The sequence below is a fragment of the Bactrocera latifrons genome, unplaced genomic scaffold (genome assembly GCF_001853355.1).
Source record: "Bactrocera latifrons isolate USDA-ARS-PBARC rearing strain unplaced genomic scaffold, ASM185335v1 scaffold_162, whole genome shotgun sequence".
In the NCBI taxonomy this organism is placed as follows: domain Eukaryota; kingdom Metazoa; phylum Arthropoda; class Insecta; order Diptera; family Tephritidae; genus Bactrocera; species Bactrocera latifrons.
Genome location: NW_017535097.1, coordinates 156,644 through 180,444, shown reverse-complemented (window position 1 = coordinate 180,444; position 23,801 = coordinate 156,644). Strand labels below are relative to the sequence as shown.

Here is a 23,801-nt window from a genome sequence, read left to right as displayed (position 1 = left end):
AGATGCATCGGGCAATTGCTTCCCAAAAGCAGAACATCAAAGAAAGAATCAATTATTTTTTTACCCCCAACCCCCACAAAAAAAACCTCAAAAACAAAAAAAGAAAGAAGTTTTAAAGCCTCTAAAGCAGGCTCCCTTAACACTTGCAATGCTCGGTACGCGCACAACCCCATACACGAGTAAACCGCATGCGCACACGTACCGATCGAACGCACTTGTGTGTCGTGTATGGGCACTTTTATCGAAACTGTCGATATTGGAAAACTACAGCATAAAGCTGCCACACAAAAGAAAATGTCCGTTGTCTTTTGAACACACCTCGTATAATACAATTATAAACTAAGCAGATAGAGTCTTTGTAAATAATTACTTTCAGCCCACTTTGGGGTTATCAGTAAAAACAAATGACCCAAGTTGTTTAATATAAATACCTACATACATATATACAAATAAACATGTGTTTCTAATTTAATAGACCAAACAGAATAAATTGTCCTCGAAACAAACAAATATTTTCTTGAATGAAGATTTCAAGTGCTTAAACCTTGACTGATTAAAGATTCAACCAACTGAGACGACTTGATATGCCAAAATAATTGTTCCATAATCGAATTCATTGAATTAAAGACAAAAAACCTACAAAAAACCGCAAAAAACCCAAATTTCGCTGACGCATTCGTTAGCCTGAAGACGTGCTCATATTTGCAAGTACCTTAATCATCATATGTATATATATATGTATATGTATATCAGCACATATTAGCGCCAAAACTTGTAAACAAGATGAGAGCAAATGCCGTATCGAAAGTGTCTAGAATGAAGTTTCTCACAAACGCATCTTAAGCTTATATTCAATTTTAATTGCAAAATCTTGCTATTTGCACATACTATACATATGTGTGCGTGTGTGTGTATGTAGTATGCATCTTCATTGTGTGCGGGTGAACAAGTGATTTATCAATGTCATCGGAATAGGTGGTTTTCCCCTAATAACTGTTAATAGTATATAACTTGCATAGGCAATAAAAGTAAATTATTTCATTTCTTTAGCTCACAACATAGATAAGCAAGCGCAAAATAAATACAATTACTTCAAAAATTAGCTGTAGTAACTGTTTTCGACAAACATTCAGCAAATTTTAAGCCTTTGCATTTTTGACAAATTTTCAACACTTTTTTTTTAAATAATAGCGGTAATATTACTTTTGTATTACTAATAAATTATCTGATATTACTTTTATTAATTGTTACACAAATTACGGCATACCTGTATTAGTATATTGTATTAGTATATACTTAGTATTTAATATGAAAATAATAACTTTTCTTAACAGACACTGGGCGGCACACTCAACGGTTCAGCGGCTAAAATCAAACTGATTTCAATACTTTGCGTACATTTCGGAAGTTTAAAAATCAAAGCCTCATCTATTTGTCCGTATATGTACATACATATATACATATATATGCGCGTGTATATTGAAACATGTTTACTATAATCTCAGTGRCAGGCTACTTGCAATTCGTATTCGTATTATCTCAATTCGCTCTAATGAGTAGAATTTAAAACGTGTTTCTTGAACTTGAATCGGTATACATTTAAAAGGGTGATATATTCATGTTAATCGTTTTTTTTTGTGATTATTGGCAGGCAGTTTTAAAGCTTTACAACGTTTGTAGCTTAATATTTAACGAGCACCCAGTATTTGGTGATTAAAATCAATTTCTCACACTGTGTTACTATTAAAAAATCTCAAACGTGGATTTGCTTTAAAAGTTTAGATGGATTTTTGATATTTCCAAGACGGTGAATTAAACCCTACAGCAATAAGAGTTAAATAAGTTGTCAACGTCATTCAATGGTAGGCCCAGGTAACGTGCTGTTTCGACAGGGTCGGTCAAAAGGGACCTTTGGTTGCTGCAGTTGATAACACAGAGATAGATGGTCGCCCTCACATCTTCCGAAAAAGCAGAAAATTTAATCAAGGGAAATGGTTATACTGACCAGTTCAATGTCAAGACTTCTTCGAGTTGATCTTCATATGACAGTTTGCCGGCGGTCAATAGGACATCGTTGTTGTTGTTGTTGTTGTAACGATTATCAGTCCCCGTTGGGATGGTGAGGGTTATCAGTGTTGTCGTCGATGTCATCTAACGGGAAATCAATTCCCACGACAGCCGGTTCTACGTACCGGAATTGACTCGGATTTCATCCGACCATGGGCTGTCCTTTCGGCGATCTAACCCCGTTTGGATCGGTGAATATTAATAGGACATCGTCTCACAATGCGCTTAAAGCAAATTAGGCTAAACAGATGCAAACGGTTTCTTCAGGGATAAGCCGTCAATGGCTTTGAAACTGTTGGAGGAGGTTTTAAAAGGACAAGGAAGTATTATCTTAAAGGATGGAAAGAATTTTACTATAGAAGAAGTTTTTTATAAGCAAACCGTTAAAATCGACTATAAGATTAAAAAAAAAAGTTTTTCGAAAACGTTAAAAAGTGAGTCGCCATCCAGCTGCTGTAAAAATTTGGTGCCGAGTTTCTTGGGAAAGCGTTATACACCTTCAATTCTCTAAAAAAAAAAAAAAACAAAGGATTAAAATTGAGAGAATACTAAAGCAATACTCTTTTCAATGGGAAACTTTAGATCTTACAGCAAAATTCAGTTCCCACATCCAAGGAAAAGACCACCCACAGTGGCTTGAAAGCAATATTCCTGGTTTGATAGCCTTCTGGTAGTTTAGTTCTTGAAGTACAGTTAGTGGAAAAAGTTGGAGCACTTGGCCTGTCGAATACTCCACACAAATTTGTCGTCAATACAAATGGCAGATTAGATTAGATTGATAGACGAGAAATGTACCGCGGAAGGCTCATCTAGCCCAAGCATATTGATAAAGTCCAATATACTGCCAGATGCTAGCGAAGCAATATGATCACCATTTAGAAACATGGATACAAGAGCCTTCAACCTGCGTCTGCAGACTGTTATACAGTATATTAGCAGGTGTTCTAATGTTTCAATCTTTAATTTTTATAGGCGTCTGAACTTGTAMCAACACCTACGGCGGCAGAGCTGAGCAGATTAATTTATTTTAAAATAGTTGCACAGTGTGAATACATTCTGATTTAGCTTATAATTTGTCAGCTCCAGTTTAAATCCCATTAACGACTTTCCTGATTTCGTTTCAAAATATTCTTGTTTTTACTCCTTCTCAATTTATTCAAGTTCTTACTGCATTTACATACATTTATTTATAATTACACACACATGTTTGCAAATATCGGTCCACGGCAATTTTATTTGTGTTGAAAAAAGTTGAATATATTTGTTTTTGAATTGGTTGGAACAAAAGCTACTACTTTATATTAGAGATTTGACAAGCGCACAATATTTATTGGTTTACTTGTAAGGCTACTTTTAAAATAAATTCGCAGCTGTTTTTTTCTGCTCAGTTGGTGTTGTTACAGCTAAACCAAACAAAAAAACATTTTTTTTATTGTTCTTGTTCTCGAAAAGTTTTAAATTAAATTTGTTAATTTTTATTTCAAGACAGCTATGAATAACATTTATTGTATGATTGTAATATTCGCTCAAGTCCGCTAAGACACRACAGTGTTGTGGCCTCAAAATTATTATGCCATCATCAATTTAATATAAATATACAACAGTAACAGTATTTATTGCTATTTTGTGCCGCCACATTAAGCTATTGATGGGTTAGTAGTTAAACACATAAAATATGTTTAAAATACATACATACGTACCCAGCGCATGCTTCAGAATTTCTTAATGCCGAKCTAAACTGTTACTGTCTGTGGTCACATTTATAATAATATAATTTATTTAGACAGTACTAAAATTTTTTTCTATAAATTCATTTCCGCTTATATGGAAATGCAACACTGTTAGCAAGCGTAATTCAACTGTCACTTTTGACATTTCACTGAGGCGAAATTCATGCCACCGCTATTTACAATTTTCTGCTAAGATAAACARTTTTGCGGCATATTAACTTTTAGCAAAACATTTTAATTAAACTAAAGTACTAATCATAAAAAAATATAAGTAAAATCTGGAATTTTATAATGTTTTACCATGTAAGTTACTGCATGATKTTATTATTGCTGTTAATTAAATGTTTTATTTTTATTTTCTAGATCTCATTGGAACATGAGATTCTCTTGCATCCGCGTTATTTCGGGCCACAGTTGCTGGAGACTGTAAAGCAAAAACTTTATACCGAAGTAGAAGGTACGTGCACAGGAAAGTATGGTTTCGTGATAGCTGTGACCACAATCGATCAAATCGGCTCCGGCGTAATACAGCCAGGTCAGGGATTTGTGGTATATCCTGTGAAATACAAAGCAATCGTTTTTCGGCCGTTCAAAGGCGAGGTATTAGATGCCGTGGTGAAACAAATAAACAAAGTAATTTTATTTAAACAAAAATTGTGCTCAATATCTAATTAGGTGTTTTGGTTTTATGCAGGTTGGCATGTTCGCGGAAATTGGACCACTCTCTTGCTTCATATCACACCAYGTAAGTGTTAAATACGTTTTTATTAGATAGTGGATAATTTATCGGCTCTTCTATTGCAGTCCATCCCAGCTGATATGCAATTCTGTCCGAACGGCAATCCACCATGCTACAAATCAAAAGATGAAGATGTGGTAATTTCGGGTGAGGATAAAATACGTCTCAAGATTGTTGGTACACGCGTGGATGCGACTGGCATTGTAAGTACCAATTGCATAATGATAAAATAAATTTTAATAGTAGTTTGTTTACAGTTCGCGATCGGTACGCTTATGGACGATTACTTAGGTTTAGTGTGCAGTTAATTTYTTTGTTTATTTCTTTTGTAGTCTGACCACAAATACTATAGTGAACAAATGCTTATGYATTTATATGTACGAAATACATGTAAAATTAATTGAATTTAAAAAGTAAAAACGCTGTTTAAATACATATTTATATTATATTTAAATATTGCGATTTTTTTTTAATATACAACATGTATAGTTTAAGTTAATTATGAATTTCTAAAATAATTTGAATTTAACTGCAATTTAGGAGATACGTATAAATTGGCGCCTTAATAGAGTAAAATTGAGTAATACACTTGTTCTTTAAAGGAATTATATAACATACATGTAGAGTAAATATATAGTAAATACTATAACTRTACTATTATTTCAAACTGACTAAGAAATGTTTGTTACAATTTTCGAGAGTCACAATATTATAAGTAGCGTCATTGAAAGCAGACTAAGTTACGAAATACGCTATTTTAAGTACATCGATATTTAAAAGGGAATGTGCACTTCCATTACTTTTTCGCAACTTTAAAACTTAACAAAAACTTACTATAACGCCTAAATTTTACTAAAAGAAATTAGATTCATATACAAATGCATTAGATTTCATTCTGTAGTTGCTATTATAAGGCTCACAAATCCCACGAGAATAAATGGTGCTTTACAAGCATGTCACGGACACCATCTTTCAGTGGTTGTGAYTCTTTGCCCCTTTTCGGCGGTAATTCCCAGTCTGGATTCAAATTGAAAGCAAATTGTGAGAGTATTCGAAGTTCACATTTGATTTGCACCCAGCCGGGCGAATCAATATAACTCCAGGGATAATACCACTTCTGTACAACTTCCTGACACGAACACAACACTTCCAGCCACAAATGTAGCACCTGTTCATTCAGTCCAAGGCATATAAGTGAGCGTAACTTGACATCCATTTGTGCATGCGCCTCATCGTGTGATTGATTAACTGCCTGCACGCAGCGAAACAGAAGCTCTTCCGGTGTCAATACTTTGCCATCTTCATCCAAGCGATACGTCTTACATAGCACTAGACGGCTGTAAACCGATTCGAAATCTTTCTCAACTTCACGAGTGGCTGCCTCTTCAATGAAAAGCCATGGATGTATTGGACCACCCAGAAATGAGGGTCTCTTCATGCCGTGTTCGAGAAAAGCTTTAATCGATGGCGCCAATGTACCGCGCACCAAATCTGTTACGGTTTCGGAAATCGCATCGTCGCCAGCTGAAGTGTATAGCTTACTGCGCTCGTCTAGCAACTCAACGAATTTGGCAGGGAACCAGCCGCGCAGTCCATTTAGTTCACCCACCCAACAGTGTTCATCTTTTTGACTAATTATTGTGATGATGTCGTTTTTACGGAAGCCCAGCTCGTCATCATCATGTCGTTCGAAATCGTGTAACGCCTTCGCTCTTCTTTTCCGTCGACGCGCCACATTAATGAAATTTTCATGATCCTTTGCATGCGAATCTGTACTATAATTCGCTGTYAATTGTATGTGTGCGGCCAATTTTGGCTCAATGGTAATAAAGTGGCGCGCTACTTTCAATATTGCCTCACGTAAGTCTACCAGAATTTCGGTCTGTCGTATATTYTTATTTTTCAGTTCTACAGAGTCTGGCTCACCACGAAAGAGGAGCGTTTCTAAGATAGATTTGCTTTTTCGCACTTGTCGGCGAGCTAAATGTTGTTTGGGTAGATTCGGCACCGCCTCAGGATTACCAACAAGTCCACCTTGATCTGCCATTAGATAGGCAAGATGCCGTCGGCGATGAGTGTCAATGACAGTTTGACTTAAAGAGCCACCCACTTCAAGGGCTTGATGGAAAAGTATCTACAATACGTAAGTTTAGATTTTAAAAYTTTAAGCTTACTTTGAAACGTGGCYAAACAAACCTGAACGTCATCCACTTCGCCTGGTATGTCAGATAATGAATTGAATATCTGAGCCGAGTTCTCTAGATTTTGCAAATCATTTTCTTTCAGCTTCAGCATACCCAATGTGAGTTGGAAGAGAACAATGCTGCCATCATAAAAAAACCAATCCCAAATGCGCACCAATATCTTCATATGTACTACATTGGCGAATAATGTCAGAAACCAATGTAATGTTATAAGCGATAACTCGATGTCATGTTTCTTCAGTGTTTCATCAACCGATGTCAGATAATTAGCAATCAAAGTTTGCATGACACGTTGATCAGCTTGTATGCCCAATAATGTTGAGGAATAGTATGAAGCGGGTAACAAATCTTCTACTATAGTCGCCATCATCCAGAAAGCATTTTCTTCCTCCATGAAAAGCAGCAAGCAAGCGGCTATTACACCAGTACCTTGACAATAACCGATATCTGGAAAGAGCCAAGCAATGCCGCGTAGTATCCGGCGCAGACGTGGTATTCCTGTGCCATGCGGATTGCTGAAGCACGCGTTTGTTGGTAATATACGCAAGAGATCTTTTTCAATTTGTTTTGAGGTCATAAGTTGATCATTCCCTGAGGCTAAATATATAGAACGTTAAATAATCCAAAAAAAAAAAAAAATTAATAATAATTCTGAAATTTGTCACCTTTAACAATATCGTGATAACTTGTTTCGCTTTTCTGCTTTTTGGCCAATGCGCCAGATAATCGCATCCACATTTGCGCTCGTAATGAGTGTGGTATACCCTCACGCACCATACTACGCAATTTTTCAGTGCGTGGAAGCATAACATCTACATTTTCCCAAGTTAGTTCAGTAGCCTCTTTATTGTGTGAAAACTCTAAGTGAGCAATCCATTGTAAACGTTGTTGAGCATCTTCCACGAATGGTTGGGAAAGCAGTTTGTTTGAACTTTGTTCTGGACCGTCCTCCTCTTCCACACGAAAACCAAATTCGTCAAAACGATAATCTGGTTGATCGTTCGGACCAGTTGGCTCTGCCTCGGGTTGACCCAGTTTCGCAAGAATCTCTTGCGGCCACATTGATGGCGTCAGTGCAGAGAACGGACCTCCGGGACTTGGTCGTAAGCCATCCACCACACATAGTTCTTCCATCATTGGTGGCAGTTCATCCAAATTGTCATCTTCCGAACAGTTTGTCTGCAACTTTTTCTGATTACGATTCATTTTATTTTTAAGATAAAAAGATAGATAGATATGATAAGCAGTGTTGAATATGTGAGGGGAGTGCTGAAAATTGCTTACAATATGTTCTTCGCGTCCAACATAACCATCATGTCCTCGGCCGAAAAAACTTTCCATAGTTTTTAATTAGTGCCTCGTGCTGGCGCTAATATTTTATAAGTTAGATTTTTCCTACACTTTTATTAATTATTGATAAATATTTTGCAAAAATAATGTTTTCACTTTTCTCGATAATAATAGGACAGAGTTTTTGACACTTGTGGGTGCCTTTGTTGACATGGGATTAAATGGCGAACAGTGTTGGCAAATAGCCTTTTGTATATAATAATTTGGGATCGAAATAACAACCCTTTTGTGGGCTTTACAATTTTCTCACGAATTCAAAGAGAATTATMGTTAACAGCTTATTTAGGTCTAAACTTATTTGCATTTCTACTAGCAATTGAAAAGAAATAAACATATTTTGTTTAATTTCATTCAAATGAACTTTTTTAACAACAGATCACGAAATATCCCGTTGTTTCCTAACTGGGTAATTCATACAAAGGCTGGTATATTTTTACTCTCGCTCTCTGTTTATTTGTTTATCTATTGTCAAACACAGCTGATAGCAAAAGAGAAATTTTTGTCTGCGTTTACAAATAAATTTGAATGGGTTGACAAAACTTTTTAATTGATAGATTTTGTACTCGATTATAGAATAAAAGTGTGCATAAATATGAATGTGAAACCAATAATTACATGTAAGTTGGTAAATGTAATAACTTTGGTTTTTAAAGATCAAACTTTTCTTTTTAAAGATTCGGGAGCTGGGCCATTATTTCGTTCTTTGGAAGCACAAATTCTTAACGCTATTCCACTAGATACCTGCGAATGGAGACGCACATTTCATCGCCCCACCAAGCAAGTGCGTTTAGAAGCGCAAGCACAACCTTTCAACATAAGCGTGTTGGAAAAGTATAAGAAAGGAGAATGGAGTATACTGGAGCACCCAATTTTACATATATTCGTTACGGAGTGCAATGTATGTTGAAACAAATGAGTCGATAACTTTTGCAGTTATATAAAATCCATTTAATATTACAGGATTTGGATACTTATAAGGCAAACGCGCATGATGCAATTAAAAATTGGTTAAAGCAGTTGACAGCATTTGGTATTTCTGATTGGATGATATTATTAGTGGAGACCCTGGATGTACGCAAAGCTAAAAACATATTACCACGTACGACAGTGTTGGATAAAATACGACAAGATTTTGCTACGAAGAATGACGATCGTTGTATCTCGGTGCTAAACCCTGCGAAATTTGAACAAAAATCTGCCGAATCTTTCCGTTGTTTAGTCCAACGCATCAGGTTAGTGATTTTTTTATATATTATAAATTATCTTACAATTATCTCAGCACATGTGTCTATATATAGGTTTTTAATGCTCGCTAGTTATAATCGCAATATTGCTAAATATGAGGAACTCATACGTAGTAGACGAGAAAAACGAAATCATGAAGGCTGGGACTTTCGCCAATATTTCTTTATGCAAGAAGACTTAGCACTTGTATTTGAGAAACTTGAATTACACACCGAAGCACTTATACAATATGACGAGTTGGACGCCATTTTTTCACAATTTATAACTAACTCGGGTTTTGGCGAAAAACAAAAATGGTTGGAATACTTCAAGCAACCATTATGCTCTTTTCATGGTATCTGTTTAAATCGACGAGATAAATTTGAAATACGCAAAAAAATTAAAGACAGTCCCGTATCCATCTTGGAATTTCGCAATTATCTGTTTGAGCGTCAAGCGCATCTTTTGCAGCAAAACAATCAAACACCCGAAATTGCTAGAAGACTGTTAAATTTCTTATTTTCTACTTTACGTGAAATAGAACTTGTTAAATTAGATACTCCGGAGGGTGCTCTGTCATGCTGGGAATTCGTTTGTGCTTTGGAAGTGCTGCAAACATGTGAGCAGGCCATGGAACCGAATGAAGTTATCTGTTTTCAACATTGCGCTCCCATCTGGAATCTAGCAAAGGATAAATTATACGAATTGGGAAAATTGTGTGGTCTACTCCCCGGCTTTACGCCMACGTCCGAACAGTTGCACATCGTCGTACAGTTRTCAGCGGGCATTGGTGACTCACCGCTAGAACAGTCGCAGTTTTTGAATCCCACACCGCAGATCTCAGAGCAAAGACGCGACCGCTCACCTAATCGTCGACCTAAGAAATCGGCAACAGATCAACTGAAGGAAGCTTTAGGATCTAATCAAGCATTTGAAAAACTTTATCTAGAATTGGCCGAATTGGCTATTAGCACATACAAACACGTTTCACGAACTCGTTCAGCGCGTCTAGTGGGTTTGGACTTGGGTAATTTTTATTGTGCACTCAATGAGCCACACAAGGCTGTTGGTTTCTTTACCGATTTATTGCGCGAATTAAAGGCTGAAAATTGGCATACATTAAGCTCCCAAACATTGTTGGAACTAGCTAACTGCTACCGCAAAATGGGGGATTCGTTGGCCTATACGAAAACGTGTAGTTCGATTTCTTGTTGCCAAGAGTTGGAAATGCTGGTACGCTCATTTTATTTCGATGAGTTTCTCAAATCGGTGAAGACAATGACTACCACTTTATCTGCACAACCTTCAATGGAGAATGCCAATTACTGCGTGCTCGAGGATCATTTTCGCATTTGTGATATAAATGTGCTCAATGCAGAACCCATAATACAGGATGACATAGTGTTAGTGCAGTTAAAATTGGAGAGCTTGTATCCGCGTGAAGTAGTCGCTGAAAGCATACAATTATCCTACGAGATGCATGTCGCGYCACTGACTGGTGATGTCACAACCCCACCATCAAGGTTAGTGGTTAGTGCCACGAAAGATGGAAAGCTTACTAAAGCACCAACGGCATCGCCACTCAAAGAGTCGCGTTTGAAAATGTCACTTCGTTTAGACTACAAAGAGAATAAAACGCTGGATTGCGCATCGGTAGCATGTGCCCTGCCCAAAGTCAAACAACCGGTGCGTCGCACAAGTAGCACCAAACGCAAGCTTTCGCCCAGTGTCCAGTCGGATTTTACAAATTTCGTAGTTGTGGAGAACATCGCTATACAACCGGGCACTAATATAATCGAACTGAAATCGAAAGCGACGCGTGTGGGCACATGGGATTTCAAACAGGTGTGCTAATTATGAAATCCATTGTAGTATAGTGATGATGTAATGCCTTTTTGTCTTTGTTTTAGATGCGCATTTCTATATCTGAAYTGGAATTCTTCTCCGAGCATTTGCCTTTCAGAGTACCACCATTTGTGATCACTACCAAACCGGCTGAGGCAGTGCTGAACTTCAAGAATTTAATTGCYGGCATTGAGCAGCCGGTACGCCTAACTGTTTCAGGCGGCAGTTTCATTTTTCCAGCTGATGCCAAAATAACACTGAAATGCTCAAAAAATTTGCGCATACGCATGGCGCGTTCMAAGGAAAACAGCCAGYCACTTAGTGATAAGGACGATGTTCTTCAAGAAAACACCACAGACACAACATCTAACAYTGTTGTACAAGATGATTCTACATTTAGCAGTGTGCTGCAAGTGTCTTTGCACAATTTCAAGTCTTTTGAGGAACGTGAAATCCCTTTGGAAGTGCTAACCGATTTGCCAGGCCGCAAAATATCGAAACATTTGGAGCATTACATCACACTGACATGCCCCTGGTCACGCAATGAGCTGCAGATTGCGATWGATTTTCAACCGGCSCTTGAGGCTCAATGCCGACTGCATACATGTGGCACGCAAAAGTTTTTGCATGTCGTCATGAAGGGYCTGGAGGCGAATTTATACCTAACCGAGGCCAAGGTGAAATGTGATGTGGCGGGCGTGCGTTTAATGGATCTGAATCCACCAACGCAATCATGTGTTGTATGCATCTTACTTGTGTTATACATACCTAATTTTACTAGTTGAAATTAATACCTTCTTCTTTTTTATGTAGCAAATATATAAAGGTCTGACGGTTTCTTATCTTTATGAAATTCAAGTGGAGCCTTTAAAGACGGAGATAGAATTGCCTGCGGTCATCAAGGTGCACTTTATAACAAAATACTCAACCGTGGAAAATCCACAATTGTTACGCAACTACGGCTGCGCTTTCGATTTGGTGGATTATACAACACTTTTCAAGGTGCAGACGCAACTTGAGCCGAACGAGCTGTGTCGTTTACGCTCAGTGTGTAATTTGAATTTGAAAATTACCAAGGTGCATGAAAATCCCTACGTGGATCTTATGTACGAGGTGCTGAGTGATCAGAATTTATGGGCAGTTTGTGGGCGCTCCGCAGGTTTGTCATATTTTTTATATATACTACGTTTTATTTTTAGATTTTATTTGAAATGGCAAAAGTGAAGGAATTTGTTCGGAGTAAAACATAATTTGTTTATATTATAAAGAGAATTCCATCCGATTTCGAAAATCATCGTTTTATACCTTGAAAGGGTATGTTTAGTTTGCAATCATGTTTTTAATAAGTTGAAGGCAAAATTGGAGTCCTTATTAAATATATATACTCGTATAAAKAATTAGTTTGACGAGCCGAGTCGATTTGTTCAAGTCCTTCTGTCTGTCTGTATATATGCGAGTCGCTAAATTTTTGAGATATCGCGCTGAAATTTTGCAGACTTACTTTTCTTCCCATAAAGTTGCTTATTTGTCGAAACCGCCGATATCGCACCACTATAGCATATAACTGCCATACAAACAGAACGCTCAAAATTAAATTCTTGTATGGAAAGTTTTTTTATTAGTTAAGATATTTTCACGAAATTTTATATAAATTATTATCCAGTATAACGCTACAATATCTGAAGAAACTTTTTTGATCGGATCACTATAGCATATAGCTACCATACAAACTGAACGCTCAAAATTAAATTTTTGTATGGAAAATTTTTTTTATTTGTTGAGATATCTTCACGAAATTTGGCATAAGTTATTGTCCAAGCCAACCGTACCAACTCCGAATAAATTGTTCCGATCGGACCATTATAGCATAAAGCTGCCATACAAACTGAATGATCAAAATAAAGTTTTTGTATGACAACTATTTATTTGTGAGGGTATTTTGGATTAATTGCAACCGAAGTAAACATTTATTTCATGCTTTTGCCTAAATCCGTTTATCGCAATCGGATAAGTCAACGAATTCTTTACTTTGCCTATATCTGTATATATGTATGTGACACATTAAGGTTTTTATATTCTTCATGTATAGTAACAACTTTTCCTTATTTTAATTTAACTTTTACGAAAAGTATGCGGTGAGTAACCTTTTCGTTTTATATAAAAAATTCTAGTTTTATATAGAAAATACATATATTCGATTTTTAATTTTCATTGACACCCTTATAAAATATAACTTGCTTATATGCATTTTTTTTACTGTTACAGGTGTCGTTTCAATGAAAGATGTGAATAGTCACTCGATTTCCTTGGATGTGATGCCATTGAGTACGGGTTTCCTACCCATGCCAAATATACGCTTGTCACGTTATACAGCCGGTGGCAAAAACAAAACTGACACACAGTCCAAGGTGACCCCATTTCCGCAAGGACAAGTATACAATAGCACCAAAAGCATGCAGATACACGTTATAGCCAGCAGCAATGGTGAACAATAGATTTAAATGGAAAAAGAAAACAGGAATGAATATTTATCTACCAATTACTATAGTTATTTTATTCAAAGGCAATCTGTGAAAGTATTATTGTTGCAATATTTTGGAAAAAATAGTGTTCGTATTCAAAAAAAAAAATAATAATAAAAAAAATAAATAAATAAAAAAAAAATTAAAAAAAAAGAGTTTGTTTAGAACAATAGAATATACTTGTAAGGAAATGCTAACGACTCATTTCATTATTGTAATTTTTTGCTAAAATTACAGATGTCCTGAAATTGCATACTCTTACTGTAATGTGGAAAGTTTGTCACTTTCCAATTTGATGACATGTTTCTAAAACAATTAAAATATTTGATTGGGCTCATATGTTAATGGTAGCTACCTTGCCCTCTTCGTGATCTTTCCTTTTGGATTTTTCTATATTTCATTGAAGCGTGGCTTCTACAAATTAATATTATATTATAACTAATAAAACATACACACTTACATTTCACAAAAAATATATATGTATGCACATATGTGTATGGTTTTGTCTAAGTTTTAGCATAAATAATTCATATTCAAAAAATAGTACGCAAAAAAGTTGCATATTGACTTTTTCTAAAAAAACCTATTTTATTGTAAAAATATTATAATTCATTGGACAGTTTCTCGATTTGTTCACGATGCAATCGATAAAAATGCCACTCCTCACTCTCGGTCAAATCCTCGGCACCCATACGATTATAGAACTTTCGCGCTGGATTCCAACCAAGCACATGAAAGTCCAAACGCTGACAACCAAATTCCTTCGCTTTTGCCGCAACAGCACTGAACATATAAGCGCCGGCACCCAGCTTACGATATGCCGGACGCACGTAAATGTCTTCGAGAAAATAGGATTTCCCTTGCCATGTTGAGTAGGCGTAGAAGCAAATACTATAGCCGATGGTGACGCTGTTAAGGGCGAATAAGAAAGCAAGAATTAAGGAATAAGCTATGTATGTTGAGAGTATATGTATTGCCAATTGGATTGCTATTGTTGTGAGTAAATTGTGATTTGTTGAGAATGGTTGAAATGTGTGCCGAACTTATCAGTAGACAAACAGAGGTGAATGGAGAAAAGTATGCAGAAATGTACATACATAACTTTTATGTACATATGTATGYATATATGTCCGCACGTGCATGTGTGGGTGATTTGATTTTCAAATTGATACATTTTGTTTCAGTCTATCGGTGTCTAATGGCAAATATTTAAGGTGGCCTATGTTATCGGGAATTTGTCTATGTCAACCTTTCTGATGGATTCTTATGTGTAAACAATGTAAGCATGTGTATAAATACATACATACATACATAAATATTTCGGTGTCTACGTATGTATATTCTAATTTGTGATTTATTTGAGGTGAGCTCACATTGGTTTCGGATTGCAATAGCTATTGGCTTGTAGAAAATGCAGTCATACATAAGTATGTAGTATATAAATGCTACATAACATTAATGAGAAAATTAGCTGCGAGCATTGCCATTAAGACTAGCTTGGGTTTGAACACGCTGCAACAACAAAAAAAACCATACATTTTAATATCTATTCACCGGCAAATTACTTACGGTGTGGATTGTTCTGCACTTTGGTGGTCGAGCACATATATATGACAAAATTCCTGTCCAGCGTCGAGTCCTGCGTCGCGTATTAAATCTGCAAAGAAAATATTTTACTACAAATGTAAATATGTATGTATGTATGCTTATGTTCATGCTTAAAAGTAAGTTAAATACACTTACCCTTCTCTGTTAGTTTCGGACCATCGCTCATCTTTTCGAAATCAGCCAATTCCTAGAGGTAAAAGAAACACATCACTAAGTTGCCAAGCCTACATTTAATTCAATATTAGAATCAAATAATCAAAAATATGTTTGGTTATTATTCTTTTTGCACTCACCTGTATCATTTCACGTACAGCGCCGATATCGTCAATTTTGGCACGTCTAAAGGTGAATATTGGTTTACACGCCATCGCTTTTTCTATTAATTAATAATTGCTGTTATTAATTTGGGATTAAAAATAATGCTCTATTTAGCAAATTTCACAACTCGCTGTTTTCTAAAGATTTGCTTATCAGGAAAATTAGGCAAACTGACATGTTATCATTAGAATGGGTTGCCATGTAAAAAATTTTTTTTTCGGTAATTTTAAAAATTAGAATAAAAACGTCTAACTCAAGAATAACAATTTTGCGAACTCTCTGGCAATTTGAATAAAGCCAATTTTGATACATTTTTAGAACCGTATTCCAGTGAGGTCGCACTGCATTGGTCGAAACAAATGATATTCAGCAGGAGCAAGGTCTGATCTAAAACTCGAGTAAAGTAAAACTTTTCATGTGAGTCCATTTCTCATCACCAGTCACAATTTGATGGAAAAACGACATCTTTTGTAGCGTTCAAGCAGCATATCTGACATACAAAGTTGTCTTTCAATGTCACTTGACTTCAATTCATATGACACTCAATTGTTCTGCTTTTAAACGTTTTGCAATGGCTGCTTGCGTGACTCCGAAAGACTCTGTGAGCTCTTCTTTGGTTTGACAACAATCAGCATAGAGTAATACATCCAGTTCCCCGTTTGCAAACTTTCTTGGTCGATCAGAACGCCTTTCGCCTTCCGCCTTCCAAAACAAAATCACCACTTTTAAATAACCCAAACTATTTTTGGCACATGAACTCATCTAGAGCATGTTCCCCATAGACTTCCACCAAAACTCGATGACTTTTGGTTGAAGGTACAAAATTGGACATGTTTGAGTGAAAAAATTATTGTTGTTTACGGTTCATATGTATGACGTAACAGGAAAAGGCGCACAATGACAGTTGCTATTGTAGCTACATGAAATATTCCTGCAATATTTTGGAGGAATGCTGCCGTTTTGACGAACTTTGGCCGGTTACGTAGACTCGACTGTCACGGGAGCGGACATTATCCTACTAAGAGCATTAAATAGTAAGACATTGTGGATAATTTTAAAATTCTTAATTCACGTTTATTGTCTTGAATTGACTAAAACAGTTTGTTAGAGTTCGCTGAATAGCCAAAAGTCACACGGAGCTAAATCAGTCGAATATATTGGTTGAAAATTTGGTGAAAAACTCATGAACGGACCAAGAGTTCCGGAAACTTTTTACGAATACAGTTTGGCTGGCCGGAAGGAATTCGGAGTGTACCACATCTGGATAATCGAAGAAATCTCATTATTGAACTGCGCTAATGAGGTTTTTTCGGCTTCGGCTCACTTCTGCCACGATATTCGATCGATCGTCCATCTATTTTCGGTACGTAAGCATCAATCCATAAATATTTACTGACATCCCGGCAGTCGGAAAGCATAGTTTTACAGATGTTAACGCGACGCTGTTTTACGAAAACAATTGAGTGATTTCGAAACCAATCGTGCTTTCACTTTTCTTAAGGCCAAATGAACTCTCAAAATTCTCACTGATCTTTCGGATATTCCAACGACGCCGTTAAGATCTCTGACTGTTAATCGCAGATTCCTAAGGACCAATTCTTCTGTGTTATTGACGTGTTGATCATCAGTTGATGTTGAGGGCCGTCCCGAATGTGGTCGTTAACGCGTTCTCGACCCTCTTTGAATAATTTGTACCAATCAAAAACACTTGGTCGCGACAAAAAATTATCAAGGAAGCCTCTTTTTTCAATATTCTGAACGTTTCGACACCAGATATTTAATGGAACTTCTTTGTTGAGTAATTTTCCTCATCGTAAAAACCGGCGATTTTTATCTCCTCATATTTCTCATCACATCTCAAATTGTACATCTTTTGAAAAACGGTTGTTTGATTTGAACTCGGTCTTTTGGAACAATTTTCAAAACTTACGCGTCAAAGTGCGGTATCACTTCATCTAAATATGCAATTACATTCACACACACACACACACACACACACACACAGTTGAAGTGTGTGTGTATGTTTTGTGAATACTGTTTTGTTACTTTAACTAAGTCATTATGGCAGCATAAATCAGATTTTTGGAATGGAAATTAAATCTTTTAAAGTAATAAAGTGAAATAAATATGTAAGTATTCACATTCTCTTATCGCTGCCACCAAAGACGCAGGCAGAGGTGTAATAGGGTTACGTTATAAATATATAAGTTTTACATGTATGTAAATATGTATATATGTATATGTATAACATATTTTATGTAGGCATTGAGTACATTTTGTTGCTTATCGCATCCACCGCATACTCGTTGGTTGGCTGTCAGTAAACATAAGTGACCTTTTCACCAGCAAGCCAACTTATTTTCTGCTTTTGTTTTTATGGCAGAACATTTATGTCTCACTGTCAATAATAAGAGTTTTAAGCGCGACATTCAAACATACATTTATGTACATACATATTTATTCTTATTTATATATACATACATATGTACATATGAATRTATGTATGTGTTCATACGTATGTGCCAATGACTTGTACAAAACATTAAAAATAACTGAGAAATAACATAATTTTCCATTTTATGCCGTTAAAGTGTACTTGCCTTATCTCTATAATTCACTGCTCCGTTGTTGACGTGCTCACTATTAGCTCCGTTTATGCACTTATGTACATACATACATATATACATACATGTATTTGTACATCCTATATGAATGATTTTGTTGAAAGATCAGAAATTGCAAAGAATTCCGTTCTTTAACAAAATCAACAAGTTGCTGTCGCGGTTCTTTTATAGCTGGTCTTCAGCAGAATGTCATAACTGACTAGATGTATACTCCTAGGGAAATGTGGACTCTTTATACTGGCAGTAGTATTTATTCTTAGGCAGGGAATTGTTAAGAAGGCCTGTCCTTCGAAGTGTAGCCCGAGAGCAAACTCGTACGGCTTGCCTGTGCACCTTGGGCGGAATGTCTTCTCCTCTTTTTGCGAAGAAGACGGAGTCTTACCAGCCTTCCAGCTTGGTATAATTGCTCGCTCTTCCGGTTTAGGTTTGGGCAGTCAAATGCACTGCCTTTTTGCTACCTACCACTTCAAATTAGCACCGCTCATGCTCTTCTTTAGAGGGCCATCATGCCCGCCTGGTGTCGGCAAATGGTCAGCTCTTGTCTGTTTTCTCCTGCTTCTGCGAGCTTCTTCGGTATCTGCGCGGTGTCTTCCATTTAGTTCCTGCACACCTCTTATCTGCGGCGGTGCTGATGTTATAGTCCATATCGTCGCCCTTTGTCGTTCCTCATATTCCTCATCACAACTTGGTTTACTTTTGGGTTGTTGTCTGTCGTCTTTGTCTTACTACCCTTGGCTCAAAGTGGTGAGCTGTCGGGTTTACGCGGTAAGGCCATCGTTACTTCCTAATTCAGCAAACTGATGGAAAGACTCCGTAAAAATACAACCGAATTCACTCCCTGGCTGCAAATAATCCAATGAGCACATAACACCTTGTATTAGGAGGTGGCAGCTATTGGTGGCTGCACGGATGCGGCTACTGACAACCCACAGGTGTGGTGGCATGTTGATTGAAAAATGTCGTGATTGCCTTGCAGCCTATGCCCCTGCACGACGACAAGGTGCCTGCCTTTCGCAGAGGTAGAAGTGGCATAGTGAACAGCTTGAGCTGGTCAAGATGTGCAGGACCTCATTAGCAGAGTATCAAACTACTTCCATATCAGATTTGCCGGGTCAAAGCGGAATCTCTACAAAGCGTTGTGGCGCTAGATCTATGGACCACGCGCGAGCTCAGTCAGCAGCGCTTGTACCCTGGCGAAATTTTTTTGGCCCAGAAAATACATTCCAAGTTTCATATCGCCAAAAAGATAGTCGGTGTCCGTATCTAATAGGTATTCACTCTTCTATTATCGCTCTCGTGGTGAGACTAAGTATTTTGGACTTATCAAGGTTGCATAGACAGATATGTAGTGGATAAATCTAGACACTTGCTCCTTTACCTGTTGTATCAGGCTGTTTTAGTAGAGACATACGTATATATTATATATTTAACAAAATATATATGTGTATAATGTATCATATATCTTTTTTGATTTCCCTGCCATAGAAACATACCATTACATCCTAATATAGTGTTTCCTTGTAGCCTACACTTACATTCTTCCACACTTGTACTTGCCTTGTTGCTGCACTTGCCATCCAATCGAGCACTCTTTCAGTTTATTCTGCTAAGCAGGCAGCATTCAGTAGCTGCAGTGTGAGTTTTGATGCCTTCTTATCAACTTTTGCGCTTATTACGACTATTTCTTTCTTCATTTCGACACATAAGCTGTTCAGTGCTTTTTTCAGCATTTTCTACATATTTTATTTTTCAATAAATACATTTTTGTGCTGTATGTGTGCATTTTAAACGCCTATTTATATTATTTATTGTTATCACTTGAACGCCTGGTCACAGTGTTACTTATTTGTATGTCGCGCCAGTGCGCCGAATGCAAGCCACAGGCCACCAACCACCAGTCACCAGTGATCAGCGGCATAAGCARACAAAAAACATTTTTACTGATAACAGCAAAACATAACAGAGTCAACTTTGGCTATATTTGGAGCCTTACATGCACATGCAGCACAAGTAACGGTATTATGACTGCATCTGTGGCAGCGTATGCCTTGRAGAACCACTGAATATCAATCGTCGCATGCAGTGTGCTTTCATCCAAGCGTCTGCTGATTCTTTTCTAGCTTCCTTTCTTTATACAGACGTTAGGCAGCGGAAAATGGGGGCAGTTTATCTGCAAGATTACTGCATTTTGTCAACCCTACTGGTTCTGGTTGTTGTAAAGGGCACTCAGGAAACCCTTTAACATARCCATACAATGGAGATTGGGTGTATTCATTTGTAGAATAATTTTCAATACTCTTTTACACACGAATATTTAGGCGCTTACATATGTATGTCTATGGAAGTGAGTTATCGCTAACGGTCTGTACTGGCAGAAGTGCAATGTTTACTTACTTACATACCATACATACCATACATACATATATGTATGTTTGTAATTCAATGTGCAATGTCACATCGGTTGATTGCTTTTGACTCCTGTTTGTTATGCTGATGCAGTCACTTTTTCCTCTAACTGTAGGCGTGTGTGCCATGATAGGACAAACTTTTCTAGCGATAAGTATGGTTCTTAATCCTCTGTTTGTTAATTAAATATTTTTTTCGCTGGCTAGCATTGTTTAGTCTATTACTTMGTAGAGTTTATGGGCGGATGAATGCCTACAAATGCTGCGCCGTTTGAGTATGCTAAACACTAAGCWCAATACTGTAGAGTTTAAGGCGTAAGAGTAAATTAAAAATGGCCAGCGAAAGCGAGTGATAAGTATACCAACCACAAAGAGGGATTTTGAGTCAAAGGACTGCCAAAAATATTTAATAATAYGGCAACACAATTTTCCAATTTTCAACCTTTTGTCTCAGAGGCTGCTTACAGCCATATTGAGCTTCACACCGCTACAGTCTGAACTTGTTTTTGGTAGGGTACGCAAAACTTCACTGCTGCCGAAACAATTGCTTGCTAGTTTTTTAAATATTTTTATCAAACGATTGTACTTTATCTCGCCGCGTGACGTCACAAATAATCGCAAAGTCATGCGCATACATATGGATGTATGTATGTTTGTAACAAATGTGTGACAACCGTTGATAGTAGACGGAATTTCATTAAGTAAACTGAAGCGATAAAAGAAGGAACAATAAGGCTTGTCGCGCCAACAACAACACCACGTCCGTAGATTAGACATGTTTATCGCTTTTTATTATGGCTATCACACCGGCTTGTATTTTCTTTACTTTTTTTATTATTGTTTTGTTATTGTTTTAGTGTTACAGTTGTTATTTCATGAAGTRCTGTATTTATTTATTTTTTTTTTTTTTGTGATTTTTTGCACGTTGTCACAGACACATTGGCACTTTTTTGTTTGTGAATGGAGGAGGTTTGAGAGAAAGMCACAAACAATCGTTTGAATGTATAAAAAATCATCCGTTGTAATTATGTATKTATGTATGTATCTATGTAGTGCGGTGCTCTYATGTTTTTATCAGTAGCTGAAGGTCGTCACTGATATCCGATCAGTGAGCRTKTTTGTTTGTGTTGACGGCAGGGGATTCCTACCGGTGATGACTTATGTTTTGAAAAATTCTTGGAATGAGTTTATTGGGCTGTTGTTGTACATATGTATGTGTGATTGAATGCAAACCAATGAGGGAAATGCGAATGGTTATTATGTTTTCTTTTTGCTTTTTTATAGTAATCGCCTGCATTTTTGAAGGTATATGCATTTTATTTGAATAAAAAATTTTTTCGAAAATTTTTATAAATTTTATGTTTTTTATTAAATTTTTTTTTAAAACGAAATCGAAAAATCGCAAAAACTTAGAATCGGCWTAAATATATAATTTGATATGCATTTTGAAAGCCAAATGCTCTACTTTTCATCATAATATGCCATTGAGTAAGGTGTACGCAAATAAATACACTTAAATTTTTTTCAAAACATCCTCTATTTTATACCGTCATACAATAAAAACACGGAACTAGCGAATTAATTCGAAAAACATGAAAAAATAACTAACACGACCGCTGCAAAGATTTAATACCCTTCATAGTTGCATTTGTTGTAGCATAAACGTGTATAAAAGTTTTGATTATGACCTATCAGTTTGTATGGCAGCCATATGCTATAGTGGTTCAAGCTGAACAATATATTCGGAGATTATAGCGTTGACTGTRAAAATTTTCAAAGCTGGATTTGGCTAAAATATCTTGCCAAATAAAAAAGTTCTCCCTACAAGGAAATTGTACCGATTGATGATTGACCGATCAAGCTTGTATAGCAGCTATATGTTACAGTGAGCCGATCTAATCAATTTATTCAGACATTATAATGTTGGCTTSGAAAATATTCTATGCCAATTTTTGCGAAGATATAATATCAAACAAAAAAGTTCTCTATACAACTAGATTGATCAGGTTGTATGACAGCTAAATGCTAAGTAGTCCGATATCCGCAATGCCAACAAACGAGTAGCTGCTTGAAAAAAAAAAAAAAAAATCGGATGATTATTTCGCGTATATATAGACGGACAGACTTAGAGGCCGGCATAGCTAAAACGTTCGAGCTCGTCACTCTGTTAATTTTTATACATATGCACCCTGTTAAGGGTATAATAAWATGTGTGCATGCTTTGCTTTTGATTTGAGGTTTTGTGCTTACTGTATACTTTTCGTAGGTTTTTTTTTCTCTACTCATAARCGAGCTCATATTTTTGCGTTGTTATTTGAAGCTTGACTCCAACGCCCCAAATAAAATCGACRGAGGCAAAAAATAAATATAAAATGGATGCTGTTTTTTAGTTGCTCATTTGCTTCGATTTTTTTTATGTAGAAAACAAGCATTATTTTATGGCATAAATAAAAATTTAGCTCATGTGTAGCAATAAAAATAATATATACTGAGTACACACACGTATCCGCTGTATATAAATATAYACATACAYACATATSTATATTTTAAATAAGTATAAATTGCTTAAGCGTTTCTCCTAAAAAGAGGAGGTACAAAGAATTATACGCCTTGAGATTTATGTGATTAATTCAATGTAATTTAGCTATAAGCTAATTAATATTAATAACAATGTTTTTATTCTAGACCATATTTGACGTTTACTTGACAAGCGTACGCAAATAAAAAATCCGAATCCGAAAATTTTCCTGCAACTTTWTTTAAAATGTTTTTATATTCATATACTATGTTGCCGGCCATCGGTAGGCAAATAGCCCTTAGCTAAGTATACAATATATACAACAAATTTGACCCCTTTGAACCAATACAGRCATGACAAGGCTTAATTCATTTTTTGAAACACTTGTTATAAGCCTCGGCTGGGATGACCTTCAGTGTCTTCAGTGAATGACTTTTAATGGCGTCAATGGACTCATGACGCGACCCTCATTTCCTTTTTAGCGAAAAAAAAAACGGTCACAATCATGACAGGTTGTGCGGTAGTGTTGGTGAAAAATCAATGAATTATCTGCACACAAATCTGGTTATTAACGACGAATTACTTCAAGTAGACGTCTAGCCAAGCAGTATTTCTTACTCATTGTTCGACTCTGTGATACCAATTTT

General features: G+C 36.5%; 5 protein-coding genes across 9 annotated transcripts in view; 2 read left to right on the top strand and 3 right to left on the bottom strand.

Annotated features, from left to right (window-relative positions):
• Positions 1-1,362, bottom strand: part of LOC108966516 (chymotrypsin-like protease CTRL-1) — a 4,482-nt gene extending 3,120 nt beyond the window's left edge. The window contains exon 1 of one of the 2 annotated variants that reach the window (XM_018929458.1): positions 1,268-1,362. The gene's annotated coding sequence lies outside the window, so the exon portion shown is untranslated. The remainder of the gene's footprint in view (positions 1-1,267) is intronic. The other variant, XM_018929459.1, reaches the window with a different exon arrangement.
• A 2,595-nt stretch (positions 1,363-3,957) lies between these two features.
• LOC108966497 (DNA-directed RNA polymerase II subunit RPB7) lies at positions 3,958-4,987 on the top strand. The gene is made up of 5 exons (XM_018929427.1): positions 3,958-4,100; positions 4,161-4,430; positions 4,492-4,542; positions 4,602-4,739; positions 4,794-4,987. The coding sequence occupies exons 1-5, from the start codon at positions 4,089-4,091 to the stop codon at positions 4,842-4,844; spliced, it is 522 nt and encodes a 173-aa protein (XP_018784972.1). The 5' UTR covers positions 3,958-4,088; the 3' UTR covers positions 4,845-4,987.
• A 63-nt stretch (positions 4,988-5,050) lies between these two features.
• On the bottom strand, positions 5,051-8,226 carry LOC108966496 (small G protein signaling modulator 3 homolog). 2 transcript variants are annotated; one of them, XM_018929425.1, is made up of 4 exons: positions 8,025-8,226; positions 7,406-7,931; positions 6,733-7,337; positions 5,051-6,670 (listed from the first exon to the last, which is right to left on the bottom strand). In XM_018929425.1, the coding sequence occupies exons 1-4, from the start codon at positions 8,079-8,081 to the stop codon at positions 5,453-5,455; spliced, it is 2,406 nt and encodes an 801-aa protein (XP_018784970.1). In that variant the 5' UTR covers positions 8,082-8,226; the 3' UTR covers positions 5,051-5,452. The 2 variants fall into 2 exon arrangements, with proteins under 2 accessions (XP_018784970.1, XP_018784971.1); XM_018929426.1 differs by having other exon boundaries at positions 7,406-7,919.
• Positions 8,227-8,573: 347 nt separating this feature from the next.
• Positions 8,574-13,777, top strand: LOC108966498 (trafficking protein particle complex subunit 10). The gene is made up of 7 exons (XM_018929428.1): positions 8,574-8,707; positions 8,765-8,988; positions 9,051-9,322; positions 9,389-11,159; positions 11,225-11,899; positions 11,973-12,318; positions 13,425-13,777. The coding sequence occupies exons 1-7, from the start codon at positions 8,683-8,685 to the stop codon at positions 13,652-13,654; spliced, it is 3,543 nt and encodes a 1,180-aa protein (XP_018784973.1). The 5' UTR covers positions 8,574-8,682; the 3' UTR covers positions 13,655-13,777.
• A 467-nt stretch (positions 13,778-14,244) lies between these two features.
• On the bottom strand, positions 14,245-19,910 carry LOC108966505 (diamine acetyltransferase 2). 3 transcript variants are annotated; one of them, XM_018929436.1, is made up of 5 exons: positions 19,767-19,910; positions 15,583-15,665; positions 15,425-15,476; positions 15,251-15,338; positions 14,245-14,590 (listed from the first exon to the last, which is right to left on the bottom strand). In XM_018929436.1, exons 2-5 carry the CDS (start codon positions 15,655-15,657, stop codon positions 14,284-14,286), a joined length of 522 nt encoding a protein of 173 aa, XP_018784981.1. In that variant the 5' UTR covers positions 15,658-15,665; positions 19,767-19,910; the 3' UTR covers positions 14,245-14,283. The 3 variants fall into 3 exon arrangements, with proteins under 3 accessions (XP_018784981.1, XP_018784980.1, XP_018784979.1); XM_018929435.1 differs by having other exon boundaries at positions 19,789-19,910; XM_018929434.1 differs by lacking the exon at positions 19,767-19,910 and having other exon boundaries at positions 15,583-15,802.
• Between the last annotated feature and the right edge of the window lie 3,891 nt (positions 19,911-23,801).

What these genes read in the sequence shown, in the direction of transcription:
- LOC108966505 (XM_018929436.1), bottom strand. Translation starts at nt 15,657, where the DNA reads ATGGCGTGTAAACCAATATTCACCTTTAGACGTGCCAAAATTGACGAT. An exon ending in CTGTACGTGAAATGATACAG is followed by an intron (nt 15,477 to 15,582) that starts GTGAGTGCAAAA and finishes TTTTACCTCTAG; the next exon opens with GAATTGGCTGATTTCGAAAA. An exon ending in AGTGCAGAACAATCCACACC is followed by an intron (nt 14,591 to 15,250) that starts GTAAGTAATTTG and finishes CGCCCTTAACAG; the next exon opens with CGTCACCATCGGCTATAGTA.